Source organism: Herpailurus yagouaroundi, unplaced genomic scaffold (assembly GCF_014898765.1).
Source record: "Herpailurus yagouaroundi ecotype Mexico unplaced genomic scaffold, PumYag 141, whole genome shotgun sequence".
NCBI classification, from domain to species: Eukaryota; Metazoa; Chordata; class Mammalia; order Carnivora; family Felidae; genus Herpailurus; species Herpailurus yagouaroundi.
In genome coordinates, this window is record NW_024412396.1 from 35,957,431 (window position 1) to 35,973,637 (window position 16,207).

The 16,207-nt window shown below is 36.0% G+C and overlaps 1 protein-coding gene and 1 long non-coding RNA gene across 8 annotated transcripts in view; one reads left to right on the forward strand and one right to left on the reverse strand.

Moving 5' to 3' along the window:
- LRRC9 (leucine rich repeat containing 9) overlaps window positions 1-16,207 on the forward strand; it is a 121,552-nt gene that overhangs the window by 39,561 nt on the left and 65,784 nt on the right. For 5 of the 7 annotated variants that reach the window (XM_040477290.1, XM_040477293.1, XM_040477291.1 and 2 more), the window contains 4 exons: window positions 3,366-3,495; window positions 5,421-5,543; window positions 7,224-7,339; window positions 11,248-11,460. In XM_040477290.1, the coding sequence (XP_040333224.1) occupies window positions 3,366-3,495; window positions 5,421-5,543; window positions 7,224-7,339; window positions 11,248-11,460 (582 nt within the window). The remainder of the gene's footprint in view (window positions 1-3,365; window positions 3,496-5,420; window positions 5,544-7,223; window positions 7,340-11,247; window positions 11,461-16,207) is intronic. The other 2 variants (XM_040477294.1, XM_040477292.1) reach the window with 2 other exon arrangements.
- LOC121031849 (uncharacterized) overlaps window positions 1-16,207 on the reverse strand; it is a 102,440-nt gene that overhangs the window by 3,418 nt on the left and 82,815 nt on the right. The window lies entirely within an intron of this gene.

The window sequence follows — 16,207 nt, forward strand, 5'->3', positions numbered from 1 at the left end:
GAAAGGATGGAAATTACTGCTTAATCCTGTGAGTCGGTTAGCGGAAGCTGGTTAAGTGGCAATCAGTGGCAGTTGAGAATTTTATTGTAGCACATTTGTTATACTAAAATACAATTGAGAGGAGTTAAGATGACAGAGTAGTAAGCTGTAACCTCAAACACAGCTGTATTGAGGTTAGGTCACTTGAACACCCAGGAAATCAATCTATGGAGTGGCAGAAGGATCTCCACGGCAATCATGGTGTGCATCTCTCTACAAGACCTTGAGGACAGGGACTTTCTTTAGAGATTCCTAGTGGAAATCTGATTAATGAATGATGGATAGTTGAATAGACGATCGTACCTGTTTCTATACCTTCATATGCTTTCTCCTCTTAAAAAGACTTTCTTTTAAGATTTCTGATTGGAATTATGTCTAATCTTTAAAGCCTAGCATCGATCCCTAACCTCTACAAAGATGGTTCTTAAAAACATTTCATTTAAAAAAGGAGATCTTATTTGACACATCTTGTGATGGTTTGTATTTTTTTAATGTTTAATGTTTATTTATTTATGTTGAGAGAGAGAGTACACAAGCATGAGCAGGGTAGAGGCAGAGGAAGAGGGAGAGGCAAATCCCAAGGAGGCTCCATGCTCAGCGTGGAGCCTGACACAGAACTGGATCTCATTGGATCATGTGACATCATGACCTGAGCCAAAATCAAGAATTGGACACTTAATTGATTGAGCCATGCAGGCACCCTGTGATGGTTTGTATTTTTAGTTACTGGGTACAGCTTCCATCTTCCCCCCTCTTTCTTCTTTTCTTTTTTCCTTTTTTGTTTTTACATCTTCTGATTCTTTTTGTTGTTGTTATCTATTTATTTTTTAAATCATTTTATTTTTTAATCGTAAGTATACTCTTTAATCCCCATCACTATTTCCCCCATCCTCCCACCTACCTTCCCTCTGATAACTATCAGTTTGTTCTCTATAGTTAAGAGTCTGTTTCTTGGTTTCTCTCTTTCTCTTTTTCCTTTGCTTGTTTATTTTGTTTCTTAAATTCCACGTATGAGTGAAATCATATGGTATTTGTCTTCCTCTGACTGACTTATTTCACTTAGCATTATACTCTCTAGATCCATCCATATCACAAGTGGCACAATTTTTATTATCTTTTACAAATGAATTATATTCCATTGTGCATATATACCACATCTTCTTTATCCATTCATCTATCGGGGGACAATTAGGCTGCTTCCATAGTTTGGCTGTTGTAAATAATGCTGCATAAACTTGGGGGTTCAAGAATAATTTTGAATTAGTGTTTTTATTTCGTGTGTGCAAATATCCAGTAGTATGATTACTGGACTGTAGGGTAGTTCTTTTTTTAACATTTTGAGGAACCTCCATATTGTTTTCCACAGTGGCTGCACCAGAGTGCATTCCCACCAACAGTACAAGAGGGTTCCTTTTTCTCCACACCCTTGCCAACACTTGTTTCTTGTATTGTTGATTTTAGCCTTTCTGACAAGTGAAGGGTGATCTCTCATTGTAGTTTTCATTTGCATTTCCCTGATGATGAGTGATGTTGAACATCATTTTATGTGTCGGCCATTTGTATCTCTTCTCTGGAGAAATGTCTGTTCATGCCTTCTGCCCATTTTTTAATTGGGCTATTTGTTTTTTGGGTGTTGAGTTTTATAAATACTTTATATATTCTGGATACTAACCCTTTATTGGGTAAATCATTTGCAAATATCTTCTCTCATTTAGTAGGTCGCCTTTTTGTTCTGTTGATTGTTTCCTTCTCTGTGCAGAAACTTTCTATTTTGATGTAGTCCCAACAGTTTATTTTTGCTTTTATTTCCCTTGCCTTAGGAGACATATCTAGAAAAATGTTGCTATAGCCAATGTCAGAGAGATTACTGCCTGTGCTGTCTTCACCATCTTCCCTCTCTCACTTGAGGACCAAGACCATGCTATAGCTGCACAATGCCACGTACACAGCTTGTATCTAATGAATAGTTAGTGATGTTCATTGGAAATCTGATAAGGTTATATTTACTGGGATGTGGAATTTATGGTAACATGAGCAACATTTTAGTATTTATATTTTAAAAACTTCTTTGGGGGGGCGCCTGGGTGGCTCAGTCGGTTGAGCATTCAAATTCGGCTCAGGTCATGATCTCACAGACATGAGTCTGAGCCCTGCATTGGGTTCTGAGCTGACAGCTCAGCCTGTCCCTCTTGTTCTCTGCCCCTCCCCTGCTCACACTCTGTCTCTCTCTCTCTCTCTCAAAAATAAATAAACATTAAAAAAATTTTTAAACCTCTTTGGGTAACAGCTTTTAGTAAGAAAGAGTAAATAAGCAATTCAGCATTTATAGAAAACATATTTTTTAGATAATTTGGATACTAATATTAAACTTGTAATAATTTCAAAACTCTGAGATAGTGACAAGGAGAAGCAGACCTGCGTTCAAATTATGACTTTGCTAATTTCTACTTCTGTCCTTGGATAGATTATATAATCTCTCTTAGCTCTAGGTTTTCTACTACTAAAAATAGAGATTTTATTTGTTCTTCAGAGCTTTCATAGCAAGTAATATGAATTTTAGAGTATTACTGTATTTCTTTTTTGTTGTTGTTGTTTATTTCTTTTGAGAGAGAGAGTGAAAGCATGAGTGGGGAGGGGCAGAGAGAGAGGAGAGAGCAAGACTCCCAAGCAGGCTCTGCACTGTCAGCTCAAAGCCTGGTCCAGGGCTCAAACTCAGGAACTATGAGATCATGACCTGAGCTGAAGTTGGACACTTAACCAACTGAGCCACCCAAGCACCCCTGTATTACTGTATTTCTGATAAAACATTTTTAAGAAATAAATCTAGTCCCAATGCAAACTAAAATTTCCATGCATTAGCACAATGAGGTGTATCTGGAAAGCCACGTAGGTTATTAAACCAAGAACACTATTTATACCAAATCTTTATCCATGTATCTATATTTACCTATATCTCACATATAAGTAAGAACCTACAGGGTTTTCTTTTTTTGGAATTTACATGATTACTAGTGGAGTATCATTGAAAATGTGTAAGACTATAGCTCTGGATCACACAGTGTTGTCAGTCCTGACTCTGGCTGCTTTTACAGGAACGAATACTGTGTATCACTTTTCGTAAACCTATTTGCATGTAAATTTAAAGCATATTATATAAATGGCCTTACAGAATGAAGTTGCACCTGAAAGTTATCTACTGCTTTTCAATGAATCTAGCCTTTTTTTTTTTTGCCCAGACACATAAACATAAACTAATAAGCCATCTGTATTGAAGCTGAAGTACTGTCAGTTTTATAAAAATACTCAGCTTTGTTTTTTCTTTGCAGCTGCCTCTCAGAAAAGAAGCTGTTATTCTCGCTAACAGCCTAAGTATGTGTGAGTGTCCCAGAATTGAATTTCTGCAGCAAAAGTACAAAGATGAGAAGAACTCTCCTGAGCAGGAGCTCTTCAGGCATGGTAGTACAAATATATGGTATTTCTGAACTTTTTAGTTTTAAGCCTTTGTTAATTATTTTCATAACAGTTTTAATACTTGGCTTTATCAATCAGGAAGATTTTCCAGAAACTATTTTATTTAGTATTTACCAGTGTAGTGAAATATGACTTTCTGATCTGTAACTTTACAACTTATGAACAAATACTTACTGATTATTGTGTCAACATTAATAGAATGGGACTCATTTGTTACTCATTTTGTTCATTTGAGGGCCAAGCCAAGCCTAGGGTCCTCCTACTCCACCGCCATCTTAGTTCCTTGCTGTCTACTTTTGTTCATTAACTTGTGTCCTAAAAATAAACTCAGTATATATGCATGTCTCTCTCTCTCTCTCTCTCTCTCTCTCTCTCTCTCTCTCTCTCTCACACACACACACACACACACACACACACACACACACACACACCACCCCAAATTCATAGGAAAGAGAAAAGAGAACTTGGCACAATTATGCAGTAATCATCATGCCAAGCACTTGGAAAGGCAGGCCTTAATCATTTCAATAGATATAAGAAAACCTGGTTGCAAATCTAAAACTGGCTAAAGACAAACTGTAGTGTACAGATTTCTTTATAAATTGCCTCATAGAATATAAAATTTTGGTACTTTATTCACAATGATCAGTACTTTATTTGCATCTTGAATATATAGATAGATAAAAGCATATGAGCCAATTTGCAGGACACTTCTGGGAGAGGTCCCCTTGTAACCACAGACTGGGGAAAAGTCCAGCTCATTAGGTCCTCTTGCCTCACCCTTCCACTGTTCATGCTTCAGTTCTACCAGTATTATGGAATGTTTACTACGTGTTAGGCACTTGGTAGTAGTATGGATATAGTCTTTACAAACCAGACACAGTTGCTCCTTTATGGTACTGACAAATATTAATAAGCACACAAATAACTGTAAAATTAAAATTTTCATAACATAACAATTTCATAACAAAGATGAAATGTTAGTGCATATTACCAAAGAATATATAATACGGAGAATTGACCTGGTCAGGAAGTAAGGGACACCTATTCTTTGGTCTCCACTATACACCTACTGAAGACTGGGCAGTCAGAAATTTGGTTAAATTAGGTCTATAAGAGTGATATTCTAGGTTCCAGACTAGAGCTCTGCTAGGATTATTCATGACAAACTACATGTGTCTTGCAGCCTTTCATTCAGTTAATGATAATCAGAAAATTAAGCAGATAATTGAATATAGAAAGAACTCCTTATTAAAAAAAAAAACATTTGCTTCTTTTTTCTCATGCTCTTCCATTCCCATCTTAAGAAACACCTCATCATGTTTTTCTACATCCTTCTGAAATGTTTCCCAAAACAGGTTCTTTCAGCTTGCATTCTGTAACTCGTATAGTGTAAAAAAGTCATCTCAATGTTTTGTCTAGTTACAAGTTACATTATAGGATTCAGTGACTCCTAGACATCCTTAGGATTGAGAGAATCCAAAGGTTTCTTAGAAATCTAAAGGGAAAAGAAATGTTTATCCATTTAGTAGACATGTATTGAGGGCCTCCCATGATCTAAGTGATGTGCTAGGTGCTGATGATTCAGAGATGAATTTTTACCCAGTTAATAACAACAACAAAAAGTTTCTTACTTCAAATCACTTGATAAAAAACATTGCTAACTTATTTTCTTTCCTTATTCCTTTTCTGTAAAGCTTTGCTTTAATCACAGGAATCCTCTTTTATAATTATTTCATTTGTTCAACAAATATTTACCGAGTTTCTGTTTTGGTATACGATGACAAACAAGGTAGCAAGGATCTCTGCCCTTACAGAACACATAGTCAAGTCTGGGACTAGTAAGGAAGGTGATATGGGAAAATTACTAAAATGAATTACTTTTATAATGATGTTTTATTCATATTTAGGCATCCTCCTCATTACAAAGGTTTTCCTTGGCCAGAGTGTTCAGGCTCGTGAACAGGACTCCATCAATCAAGCTAACTATCCAATGGTTAATTCAGTGTTTGCTCCTCGAAAATATTTACTAAGTATGTCTGCCGTAAAGAGAAATGTGCTTTAATTTTTCTGAATACAAATGCTTGTATTTAATACAGATGTATAGAGCTTAATCTCTACTTAATAAAGTTTGTAAACTTTTCTAAAAAAAAAATCTAGTGCTGGCTACTAATGAACTATTTTTCTGTTCCCTGCTTCAATGACATTTATATATGTGTGTGTATAGATTTTTAATTTTGTGAACATTTGTTTTTTGAGAGAGACCATGAGCAGAGGAGAGAGTCAGAGGGAGGGGGGACAGAGAGAATCTTAAGCAGACTCCATGCTTAGCATGGAGCCTGAGACAGGGCTGGACCCTGGGATCATGACCTGAGCTGAAGTCAAGAGTCGGGTGCTTAACCAACCGAGCCACCTAGTCACCCTTGTAAACTTTTATATTTACACATCCATGCATACTGTTATATGAAATTTCATGTATTTTATGCATATACTATGTATGCATTTCATACATCATATGAATATTATATACATATATGTGATATACATATATATTACATATATATTATATATTTCATGTATAGTCTATGTATTTCATGTATATGTATTTGAAAAGATAAACCCATCCTTTTTTTTTTTTTTGAGAGAGAGAGAGAGCAAGCCTGAGCAGGGAAGAGGAAGAGGGGGGCGGGGAGAAGAATCTTCAGCAGGCTCCACACACAATGTGGAGCCCAATGTGGGGCTCAATCCCATGACCCTGGGATCATAATCTGAACCGAAATCAAGAGTCAGAGACTTAACCAACTGAGCCACCCAGGCACCCCAAACCCACCCACTTTTAACAGCAAAGGTTTTTGAGTAATACATTTGTCAAAAGTATATTTGAATAGAAAAATGACAAAGTATGAAAAGGAAAAGGACATGATGAAAAAAATTAAACCCTACTAGTCTATGTAGTGAAAAGGTGACTAGTAATTTCTAGAATTAAGAAACTGTTGCTTTACTCAAAGCCTACTAATTTAAATGTTAATCACATCTAAAATTACTTTAGTAGCAAGGTCTAGACTGCTATTTCACCAACTAGGCACCATAGCCTAGACGAGTAAACACATAAAATCAACCATCACAATCCACCCCGTCTATGTGGCACTCATACACACCTTCCGACGCCATACTAAATAGTCAAATAAATAAACTAAGAGGCAAAATGGGTGAGGATGGTCAAAAGTTAAAAACTTCCAGTTTTGAGATTTAAAAAAGTCTTAGGGATTGTAATGTACAGCATGACTGCAGTTAGCAATACTGTACTGGATATTTGAAAGTTGCCAAGAGAGTAAATCTTAAAAGTTCTCAGCACAAAAAAAATTGTAACTATCCTTGGTGATGGATGTTAACTATAATTATTGTGATAATTATTTTTCCATGTACACATGTATCAAATTATGTTGTAATCCTAAAGCAAATACAATGTTATATGTAAACTATATCTCAAACTTTAAGAACTTAAAAATTAAAGGGTAAAAAAAAAACCTGCAGAAAAAAAATTAAACTGTCTAGGAGGGGTGGAAAAATAGAAAAAAAAAAAACAATCTCAATAACATAATAGTTGGAACTTACTGAATTTATTGTTTATTAATCTGTGTAATAATGAAAAAAGTATATTATGTTTCATTTTGAAGAGTGTTTTTCTTGTTTTGTTATTGATTTTACTCTAGATTCTATCACGGGACAGAGAAACTGTGATTGCAGCATTCGGCAGTGCAAGTGGTTTGTCTTTGATCATGATCTTGTTTTGCCAGAATACATCGTTGAATTTGAGTATATTACAATGGTATGGTTGTATTTTTAAAACTGGAATTCCTTAAGTAAGAAAAGAACAGAAATAGTAATTAACAGAAGTCTAATAATGTAGTGTCGAGTTTATACTATATATTTATACGTAAACACACATACAGTGGTTATTCTGTGAAGGGTTCATTTTCAAAAGAAATCATTATGACACCTAAACATTTTTATATGCAAATATGTTACATGAGTAATATATGGCTATAGTCTCACTGAAAAAGCTTCAAACTATATTGAAGGATATATAATAAACATAAAATCTGATTTCATCTCACCTGCAGCACCACTCCCTTTCATGAAGAAGTCCACTATTAACAACGTCATGGGTTTGCTTTCACTGTTTTTTTCTATGCATTTACATATATAACAGTATGTAACATTTTACATAGTAGAATCAAGATCTAAGTATTTTGTGATTTCTTGTTGCCTTTAATCATGTTTTGGACATATTTCCACTTCAGTACATATAGGTCTATACTTTATTCTTTTGGTGACTGCATTGTATCCAGTAATATCTAATTTATTTGACTATTCTTTTGTTCATGAAACATATAGGTTGTTTCCAGTTTTATTACTGTTTAAAAAGTATTTCAGTGAATATCATTATATATTCATCCTTATACAAATATGGAAGTTTCTCTGTAGAATAGATCGATACAATTGGATAGTCAAAGGATATACACCTTTTAAATTTTGATACATTTTGCCAGTATTCTCCACAAAGCCTTGGCCATTTTACAAATTTCCAACAGTATGTGACAGAGCTTGTTTCTTTGCATGCTTACCAAAACAAGATATTATCAGTCTTTTACTTTTCCATTCTGTGGGCAAGAAAAGGATATTTGATTCTTTAATAGGCTATGGATTATTTATAGTTTTATAAATCACTTGTTATATCCTTGGACTATTTTCTTCTTTTAAAATGTTTTTAATGTTTATTTTATTTTTGAGAGAGAGAGAGAGAGAGAGAGAGAGAGAGAGAGAGAGAGAGAAAGAGAGAGTGAGTGTGCAGGGGAAGGGCAGAGAAAGAGGGAGACAACAGAATCTGAAGCAGGCTCCGGGTTCTGAGCTGTCAGCACCCAGCCCAATGCGGTGCTTGAACTCACGAACCACGAGATCATGACCTGAGGCAAAGTCGGTCAGTTTACCAACTGAGCCACCCAAGCACCCCATCTTTTGACTATTTTCTATTGGACTCTATTTTTTTATATTGATTGGAAAAATCCTTATATGCATTCTGGATATTAATCCTTTATCTTATATATACGTTGCAAATATTTTATGTCACTTGTCTTTTAAATCTATTTGTAGCAAAACCTTACTTGTCATTATTAATTTGCAATTTCCTGGTTAATTATTAAGAGGTCAGATTGCTCCAAATTTCCTAATATGGATTCTGGGTTTTATGTCTCATTACAGAAGGCTTATATAAATATCTTCTTTATTTTCTTCCAATACTTATATAGGTTGTTCTACAACTTTAAGTTTTTTTAAGTACATCTGGAAATTATTTTATGTCATGTGAGGGAGGAAGATCAAATAATTTTTCCTTAAAAATGGATAGCTACTTGACCAAGCATCATCTTTTTGCTCTATTTTGAAGTGCCATCTTTATTGTTAAAATTATTTTCATATATAAGGGGTTTATTTATAGATCCTTCTATTCCATTGATCTCTTGGTCTAATCTTGGACCCCTCCCACATTGTTTCGATTATTACAACTTTGATGATATACTTTGATATGCGACAGGGTAAATTCCCTTTCCCTGCCCTCACTCATCTTTTAAAAATTTTTCTTGGCTATTCTTGAGCACTTTCTCTTCCAAAAAGAAGTTAGAATCAGCTTGTTAAGTTTTATTTTAAAATCCTATTTAGTAATATAAAAACAGGGAGGGGGACAAAACATAAGAGACTCTTAAATATGGAGAACAAACAGAGGGTTATGGGAGGGGTTGTGGGAGAGGGGATGGGTGAGGGGCATTAAGGAATCTACCCCTGAAATCATTGTTGCACTATATGCTAACTAACTTGGATGTAAATTAAAAAAATAAATAAATAAATAAATAAATAAATAAATAAATAAATAAATAAAAATCCTATTTAGGATTTGATTGAGATTGTATTGAATTTAAACCTTAATTTGGGGGGCGTCTGGGTGGTGCAGGTGGTTGGGCGTCCGACTTCAGCCAGGTCACGATCTCGCGGTCCGTGAGTTCGAGCCCCGCGTCAGGCTCTGGGCTGATGGCTCAAAGCCTGGAGCCTGTTTCCGATTCTGTGTCTCCCTCTCTCTCTGCCCCTCCCCCATTCATGCTCTGTCTCTCTCTGTCCCAAAAATAAATAAACGTTGAAAAAAAAAAAAAACCTTAATTTGGGACAAACTGTTGTGCAGTATTGGACTTCTCATCCAGGAACATGATAAGTTATTCCATTTACTCAAGTCCTCCCTACAGTTTTCTTTACTCAGGTTTTAAGTGTAATTCCGGGCACTTAGGCACTTATATTTTTACGTTGCTATTATGAATGAGACTGTTTCAGTCAAGTAGGCTTTCAGCAAAGACCCAGACAAATAGTAGAAACCCAAACAAACAGTTAACATAACTCAAATAACAGGAAGTCAAGAGGTGGGCAGTCCTGGCTGTTGAGACTGTCCAGTGACTGATGTCAGCAAAGACCTTAGCTCCATCATCCATCTGCTTGCCACTTCATTAGCTCTTTTGATCTGAAGACTCAGTTCTTTCTTCACTTCCGGGAAGTTTTCTTCTCTTAATTCCTCCATTATTTTCTCTCTTCCATTCTGTGCTCAGCCCTCTGGAACCTTGATTGGTTAAACACTGGACTTTCTGAGTTGGTCCTCCATTTCTTTTAATTTTCTCTCTCTCTCGTATTTTATATCTCCATTTAAAAATTCTATTATTCTGGAAGATTTCCTCAATATTAACCTCTGCTAATTTGATCATTGCTAATTTGATCTGCTGCCATATCCATTCGGTTTCCCAGAGCATTTAGTGAATACTTTCATTTCATTAATTATTTTTATTTTGACTCTAAAGTGTTACCCTGTTCCCTTCTCTTTAAGTTTATTTATTTATTTTGAGACAGAGAAATAGAGACACAGCACAAGTAGAGGTGGGGCAGAAAGAGAGAGGGAAAGAGAGAATCCCAAGCAGGTTCCACGCTGTCAAGCACAGAGCCCAATGTGGGACTCGAACTCACAAACCATGAGATCATGACCCGAGCTGAAATCAAGAGTCAGACACTTAACCAACTGAGCCACCAGGCGCTCCACTCAATTCTTTTCGATAGCAGCCTGTTCTATTAGGGATGCTTTATTCCCCCAGATTTTAAAATAATTCTCTTATGGACCATTTTTTTTCTAGAGCCACTTCTGTTTATGTTTTTTATGCTCATTCATCCACAGTTTTTACCATAATTACTTAATCACCTGCTAATTACCTAGAGCATCCTACTGCTATTTTACTTGTTCACTCTGAACATCAAATTTCTCTGGATCTGTTCTTCAGAGTGGTTTATCTCCCACATATGTTTTGGCTACAGGTTACATTTCTGCTCCCATTTGTCTGTCAGTTTGGTCCTCTCTGATTTATGTCTCACAATTCTTAGTCTTTTGTTGGCGCTCTCTCCACTCTGTTGAAAACTATTTAAAAATTATCTTTTGCCAGTTTTCAAGGACTTTTCAATGGGAGGGGATGAATATATTTGTTCTTAGCCCACAATTTTAATCTACTCTCACTGGTTTTCTAATGTGATTCTAATCATGATAGATATTATTATATAAATGAAAAAACTTAATTAGTCTTTCTACATAGCCTATTTCTTATTCAAAGTGATAAATACAGCAACCAAATTTTCAATATTTTTAATAAATTTTTTTAGGTAAAGCCTCACTCTTTATTTTCTTCATTCAACAATGTTATGCTAGAAGAAAGCAAAAAAAATTCAGAAGGATCATTACTGTCTCAGGATTTGCAATTTGATGATGAAGTTATAAAAATGGATCCCAGGATCAAGCCCAGACCAAAACTTATTAATTTGGATGATAAAACAATACTTTCCCTTGCCAAGACTAACATTTACAGTCATATTGTGGTGAGTATTATAAGGAATAAAATTTGGGGACAGAAACCTTGAATTTGGAATCATAATCTACCATAAGAAGTCTAAAGATACTAAAGCACCTATCTGGTGATGCCAGTCATCATGCTGTCAAAATTTAAAGGACCTTGACCTCTCCTTCTTTGTGGACTAGATCAGTGTTGTCGGTAGTAATATAATATAAACCATATATGTAATTGAAAATTTTCTATTAGCCATGTTAAGAAATTTTTTTTAATTAAAAGTAAGATTAATTTGGGGCGCCTGGGTGGCACAGTCAGTTAAGCGTCCGACTTCAGCCAGGTCACGATCTCGTGGTCGGTGAGTTCGAGCCCCGCGTCAGGCTCTGGGCTGATGGCTCAGAGCCTGGAGCCTGTTTCCGATTGTGTGTCTCCCTCTCTCTCTGCCCCTCCCCCGTTCATGCTCTGTCTCTCTCTGTCCCCAAAATAAATAAACGTTGAAAAAAAAAAAGTAAGATTAATTTTAATAAATCCAATATATCTAAAATATTAACATTTCAATATGCAATCAATATGGAGAGTCATTCATCAGTTTCATACTAAGTCCTTGAAATCTGGAGTATATTTGCAGATGACAGCACTTGCAGCCCATCTCAAATCAGACGAGCCACATGAGTGCTCAAAAGCCACATGTGACTAGTAGCTACTGTACAGGACAGTACAAGCCTAGAGGGTACCCTTCTAGTTTACAAGGGATTTTATTACTGAAAAAAAAAAAGCTTTCTTTAAATGACTAAGACAGTTAAGTTTCAAATCAGTTCCCAGGATTAGTCAACATAGAATATTAGAGATTTATCTTTACAAAATTAATTAACAATTTGAGTTACTATTGAAGTGACATACTTTATTTAATTAATTTATTTTTATTTATTTATCTATTTACTTATTTTCAAGTTTTTATTTAAATTCTAGTTAGTTAACATATAGTGTAATATTAGTTTCAGGAGTAGAGTTCAGCGATTCATGACTTACAGGTAACACTGAGTTCTCATCATAACAAATGCCCTCCTTAATACCCATCAACCCTTTAGCCCATCCCCCCACTCACCTCCCTTCCAGCAACCCTGTTTTTTCTCAATAGTTAAGACTCTGTTTTATGGTTTGCCTCTCTCTCTTTTTCCCTGTATGTTCATCTGTTTTGTTAAGTTCCACATATGAGTGAAATCGTTATTTGTCTTTCTCTGATTTATTTTGCTTAGCATAATACACTCTAGCTCCAACCACGTCATTGCAAATGGCAAGATTTCATTCTTTTTGAGGGCTGAGATATATAATAGAATATATAGATAGATAATGGAATATCTATATCTATAGATATTCTAATATCTATATATATCTAATCTAATATGTATATATAGATATATAATGGAATATATATATACCACCATATATAATGGAATTATGTATACACACACACACACACACACACACACACCACCTCTTCTTTATCCATTCATTAGTCAGTGGACATTTGGGCTCTTTCCATAATTTGGCTATTGTTAATAATGCTACTGTAAACATCAAGATGTATATGTCCCTTCAAATCAATATTTTTTTATCTTTTGGGTAAATACCTAGTAGTGCAATTGCTGGCTTGTAGGGTAGTTCTATTTTTATCTTTTTGAGGAGCCTCCATACTGTTTTCCAGAGTGGCTGCACCAGTTTGCATTCTCACCAACAGTGTAAGAGGATTCCCCTTTGTCCACATCCTTGCTGACATCTGTTGTTTCCTGAGTTGTTAATTTTAGCCGTTCTCATAAGTGTGAGATGATACCTCATTGTACTTTTGATTTTTATTTCCCTAATGATGAGTGATGTTGAGCATTTTTTCATGTGTCTGTTACTTATCTGGATGTCTTCTTTAGAAAAATGTCTATTCATGTCTTTTGCCCATTTCTTAACTGAATTGTTTGTTTTTTGAGTGTTGAACTTTATAAATTCTTTATAGATTTTGGGTACTTATCCTTTATCAGATATATCATTTGCAAATATCTTCTCCCATTCTAAAGGTTGCTTTTTTCATTCTGTTGATTATTTCCTTTGCTATGCAAAAGCTTTTTATCTTAATGAAGTCCCAATGTTCATTTTTGCTTTTGTTTTCTTGCCTCTGGAGACATGCCTAGTAAGAAGTTGCTACAGCCAATGTCAAAGAGGTTGATGCCTGTGTTCTCCTCTAGGATTTTCACATTTAGGTGTTTCATCCATTTTGAATTTATTTTTGTGTATGGTGTAAGAAAGTGGTCCAGTTTTTTGCATGTTGCTGTCCAGTTTTCCCAACACCATTTGTTGAGACTATCTTTTTTCCATCAGATATTCTTTCCTGCTTTGTCGAAGATTAGTTGACCATATAGTTGTGGGTCCATTTCTGGGTTTTCTATTCTGTCCCATTGATCTATGTTGAAGCAACTTACTATACACAGAGGCAACTCTACTGAGATATGAAGTCTACCTCCACACCTTGACTTTCAGGTCTGTCCACTTCAAATCTGCTACCATTCTATGCAAACTACCATTATCTCTGACCTAGACTATTGCCGTAGCCTTCTAATACTCTGTCATTCAACATTGCACAACTCCAGGAAGTGCAATTCACATTATATTCTATTAATGTGTTCTTTGGGTGCCATTCATAACTGAATATAACTCAATATGGGGGTTAGAGGGTACCACCTAGAGCTGTACAATAGAGGCTTTGTCCTGCTTTCACTTTGAGCCCCCAATTTATTCTGCATGTTGAAGCTAGAGCAATCTTTTCAAGATACAAATTTGCTCATATCTTTGTTACCCTTCCTTGAAATCTTCAAATGATTTTCCATTGTTTTAAAAGTGAAACCAAAGTCCTTAATATGGCCTATAAGATTCTGAATGGCCTGGATCCTGGCCTACCTTTCCAGACTCTTTCAATATTACCCTCTCTTTAGTTCTCCATGCTCAGCCTCCTTTCTGTTTCTTAAATGCATTCTGCTTGCATCCAACACAGATCCTCTGCACTTTCTAGTCCTCTGCATGGAATGTTCTCCCCTGACCCCCTTCTCCTAGTTAATTCCCACACATCTTTTAGATCTATACTAAAGCAAAGTTTTCTCTTACCTCTGAGTCTGCATCGGATTCCTTTGTTATATGCTCTGTGTCCTTCCTAGACTGTAAATTCCACAGTGGCTGAGGCTGTGACTATTCTTCGATATGTATATCCCCAGCACCAGGGCAGCAATATAAGATGGTTCAGTGTGCATTGCACAAGAGGGCCAAATCCAAGGGGTACACTTTAAATCTATAGTAGTATATTTACTACAATTTTCTGACAACTGTTCATAGAATTTCTTGTGCTAACAAAATAAGAATATTGTGATAATTTTCTAAAAGCTGAAAATAGTGGTGTCTTGAGGAAAGGATGGATGCTGCTTCGGATCCTCTGTCCCCCACTCTCTCTGCCCCTTCCCTGCTGGTTCTCCCTCTCTATCTCAAAATAAATAAGTAAACTTTAAAAAATAAAATAAAATAAAATAAAACAATATCTTTACAGCAAATGGTTCTTACAAAGTGGGTTTGCTTGAACTGCAGAAGTAGCAAGCAAATTAATATCTGATACACTGAGAAGACAAGTATCTGATTGATACTTGAGAAGACAAGTTATTCTCACATGACATTATCTTTCTATGTGTGCCCTGAAAGCTGAGATACAGATAAATATTCAGAAATTATTTTTATCTTGAAAGTCAATTACACTGTTCCAATGTGACATTTCTAGATCACTTGTTTATGAAGACAATTTTTTTCAAGTGACTATATAAAACAAAAAGAGAATGAAAAAATGTTTAAAAAATTTTTAATGTTGCTTTATTTTATTTTTTATCTTAATGTTTATTTATTTTTGAGAGACAGAGAGAGACAGAACACTAGCAGGGGAGGGGCAGAGAGAGAGAGAGAGAGAGAGAGAGAGAGGGAGACACAGAATCCAAAGCAGGCTCTAGGCTCCAGCTGTCAGCACAGAGCCTGCCGCGGGGCTCAAACCTACAAACTGTGAGATCATGACCTAAGCCAAAGTCAGACATTTAACAGACTGAGTCACCCAGGAACACCTATTTACTTTATTTTTGACTGAGAGAGAGAGAGAGAGACAGAGACAGAGACAGAGAGTGAGTGAATAGTGCAGGGGCAGAGAGTTGCAGGGGAGAGAGAATCCCAAGCAGGCTCAGTGATGTCAGTGCAGTGCCGATGCAGGGATCAATCCCATGAACCATGAGATCATGACCTGAGCTGAAATCAAGAGTCAGATGCTTAATTGACTGAGCCACTCAGGGGCCCCCAAAATATTTTTGAAAATAAGAAGTGTGGTCAATAGTTTTGAGTCTGCTTCTGAAAATATTTAGAAAACATCTTTTTTCAAGGGGTTGCTTTGGTCCAACTATGTTGTCACCATCCACCAAATCGTCAAGTCTAGGAGATTAAGTTTGACCTTAACCAGTTATTATTAGGGAGGAAGGAAAGCTTCATGACATGATGGCAGTACCACCATCTGCATCATAAATGTGCAGTATAGCGATTATAAGAACATTCTTTGAGTTGACATGGAGAAATTATTGTTTCTGCCCTATAAGGTAAAGAGTTCATATCTGAGTAATAAATTTTTTTGCAAGCCAGACTTGGGGGCTCTGCTTGGCCGGCGAGCCGCCCCTCCGCCCCGGCTCCCTCCCGCCAGTCCGTGGAGCGCGCACCGCCTC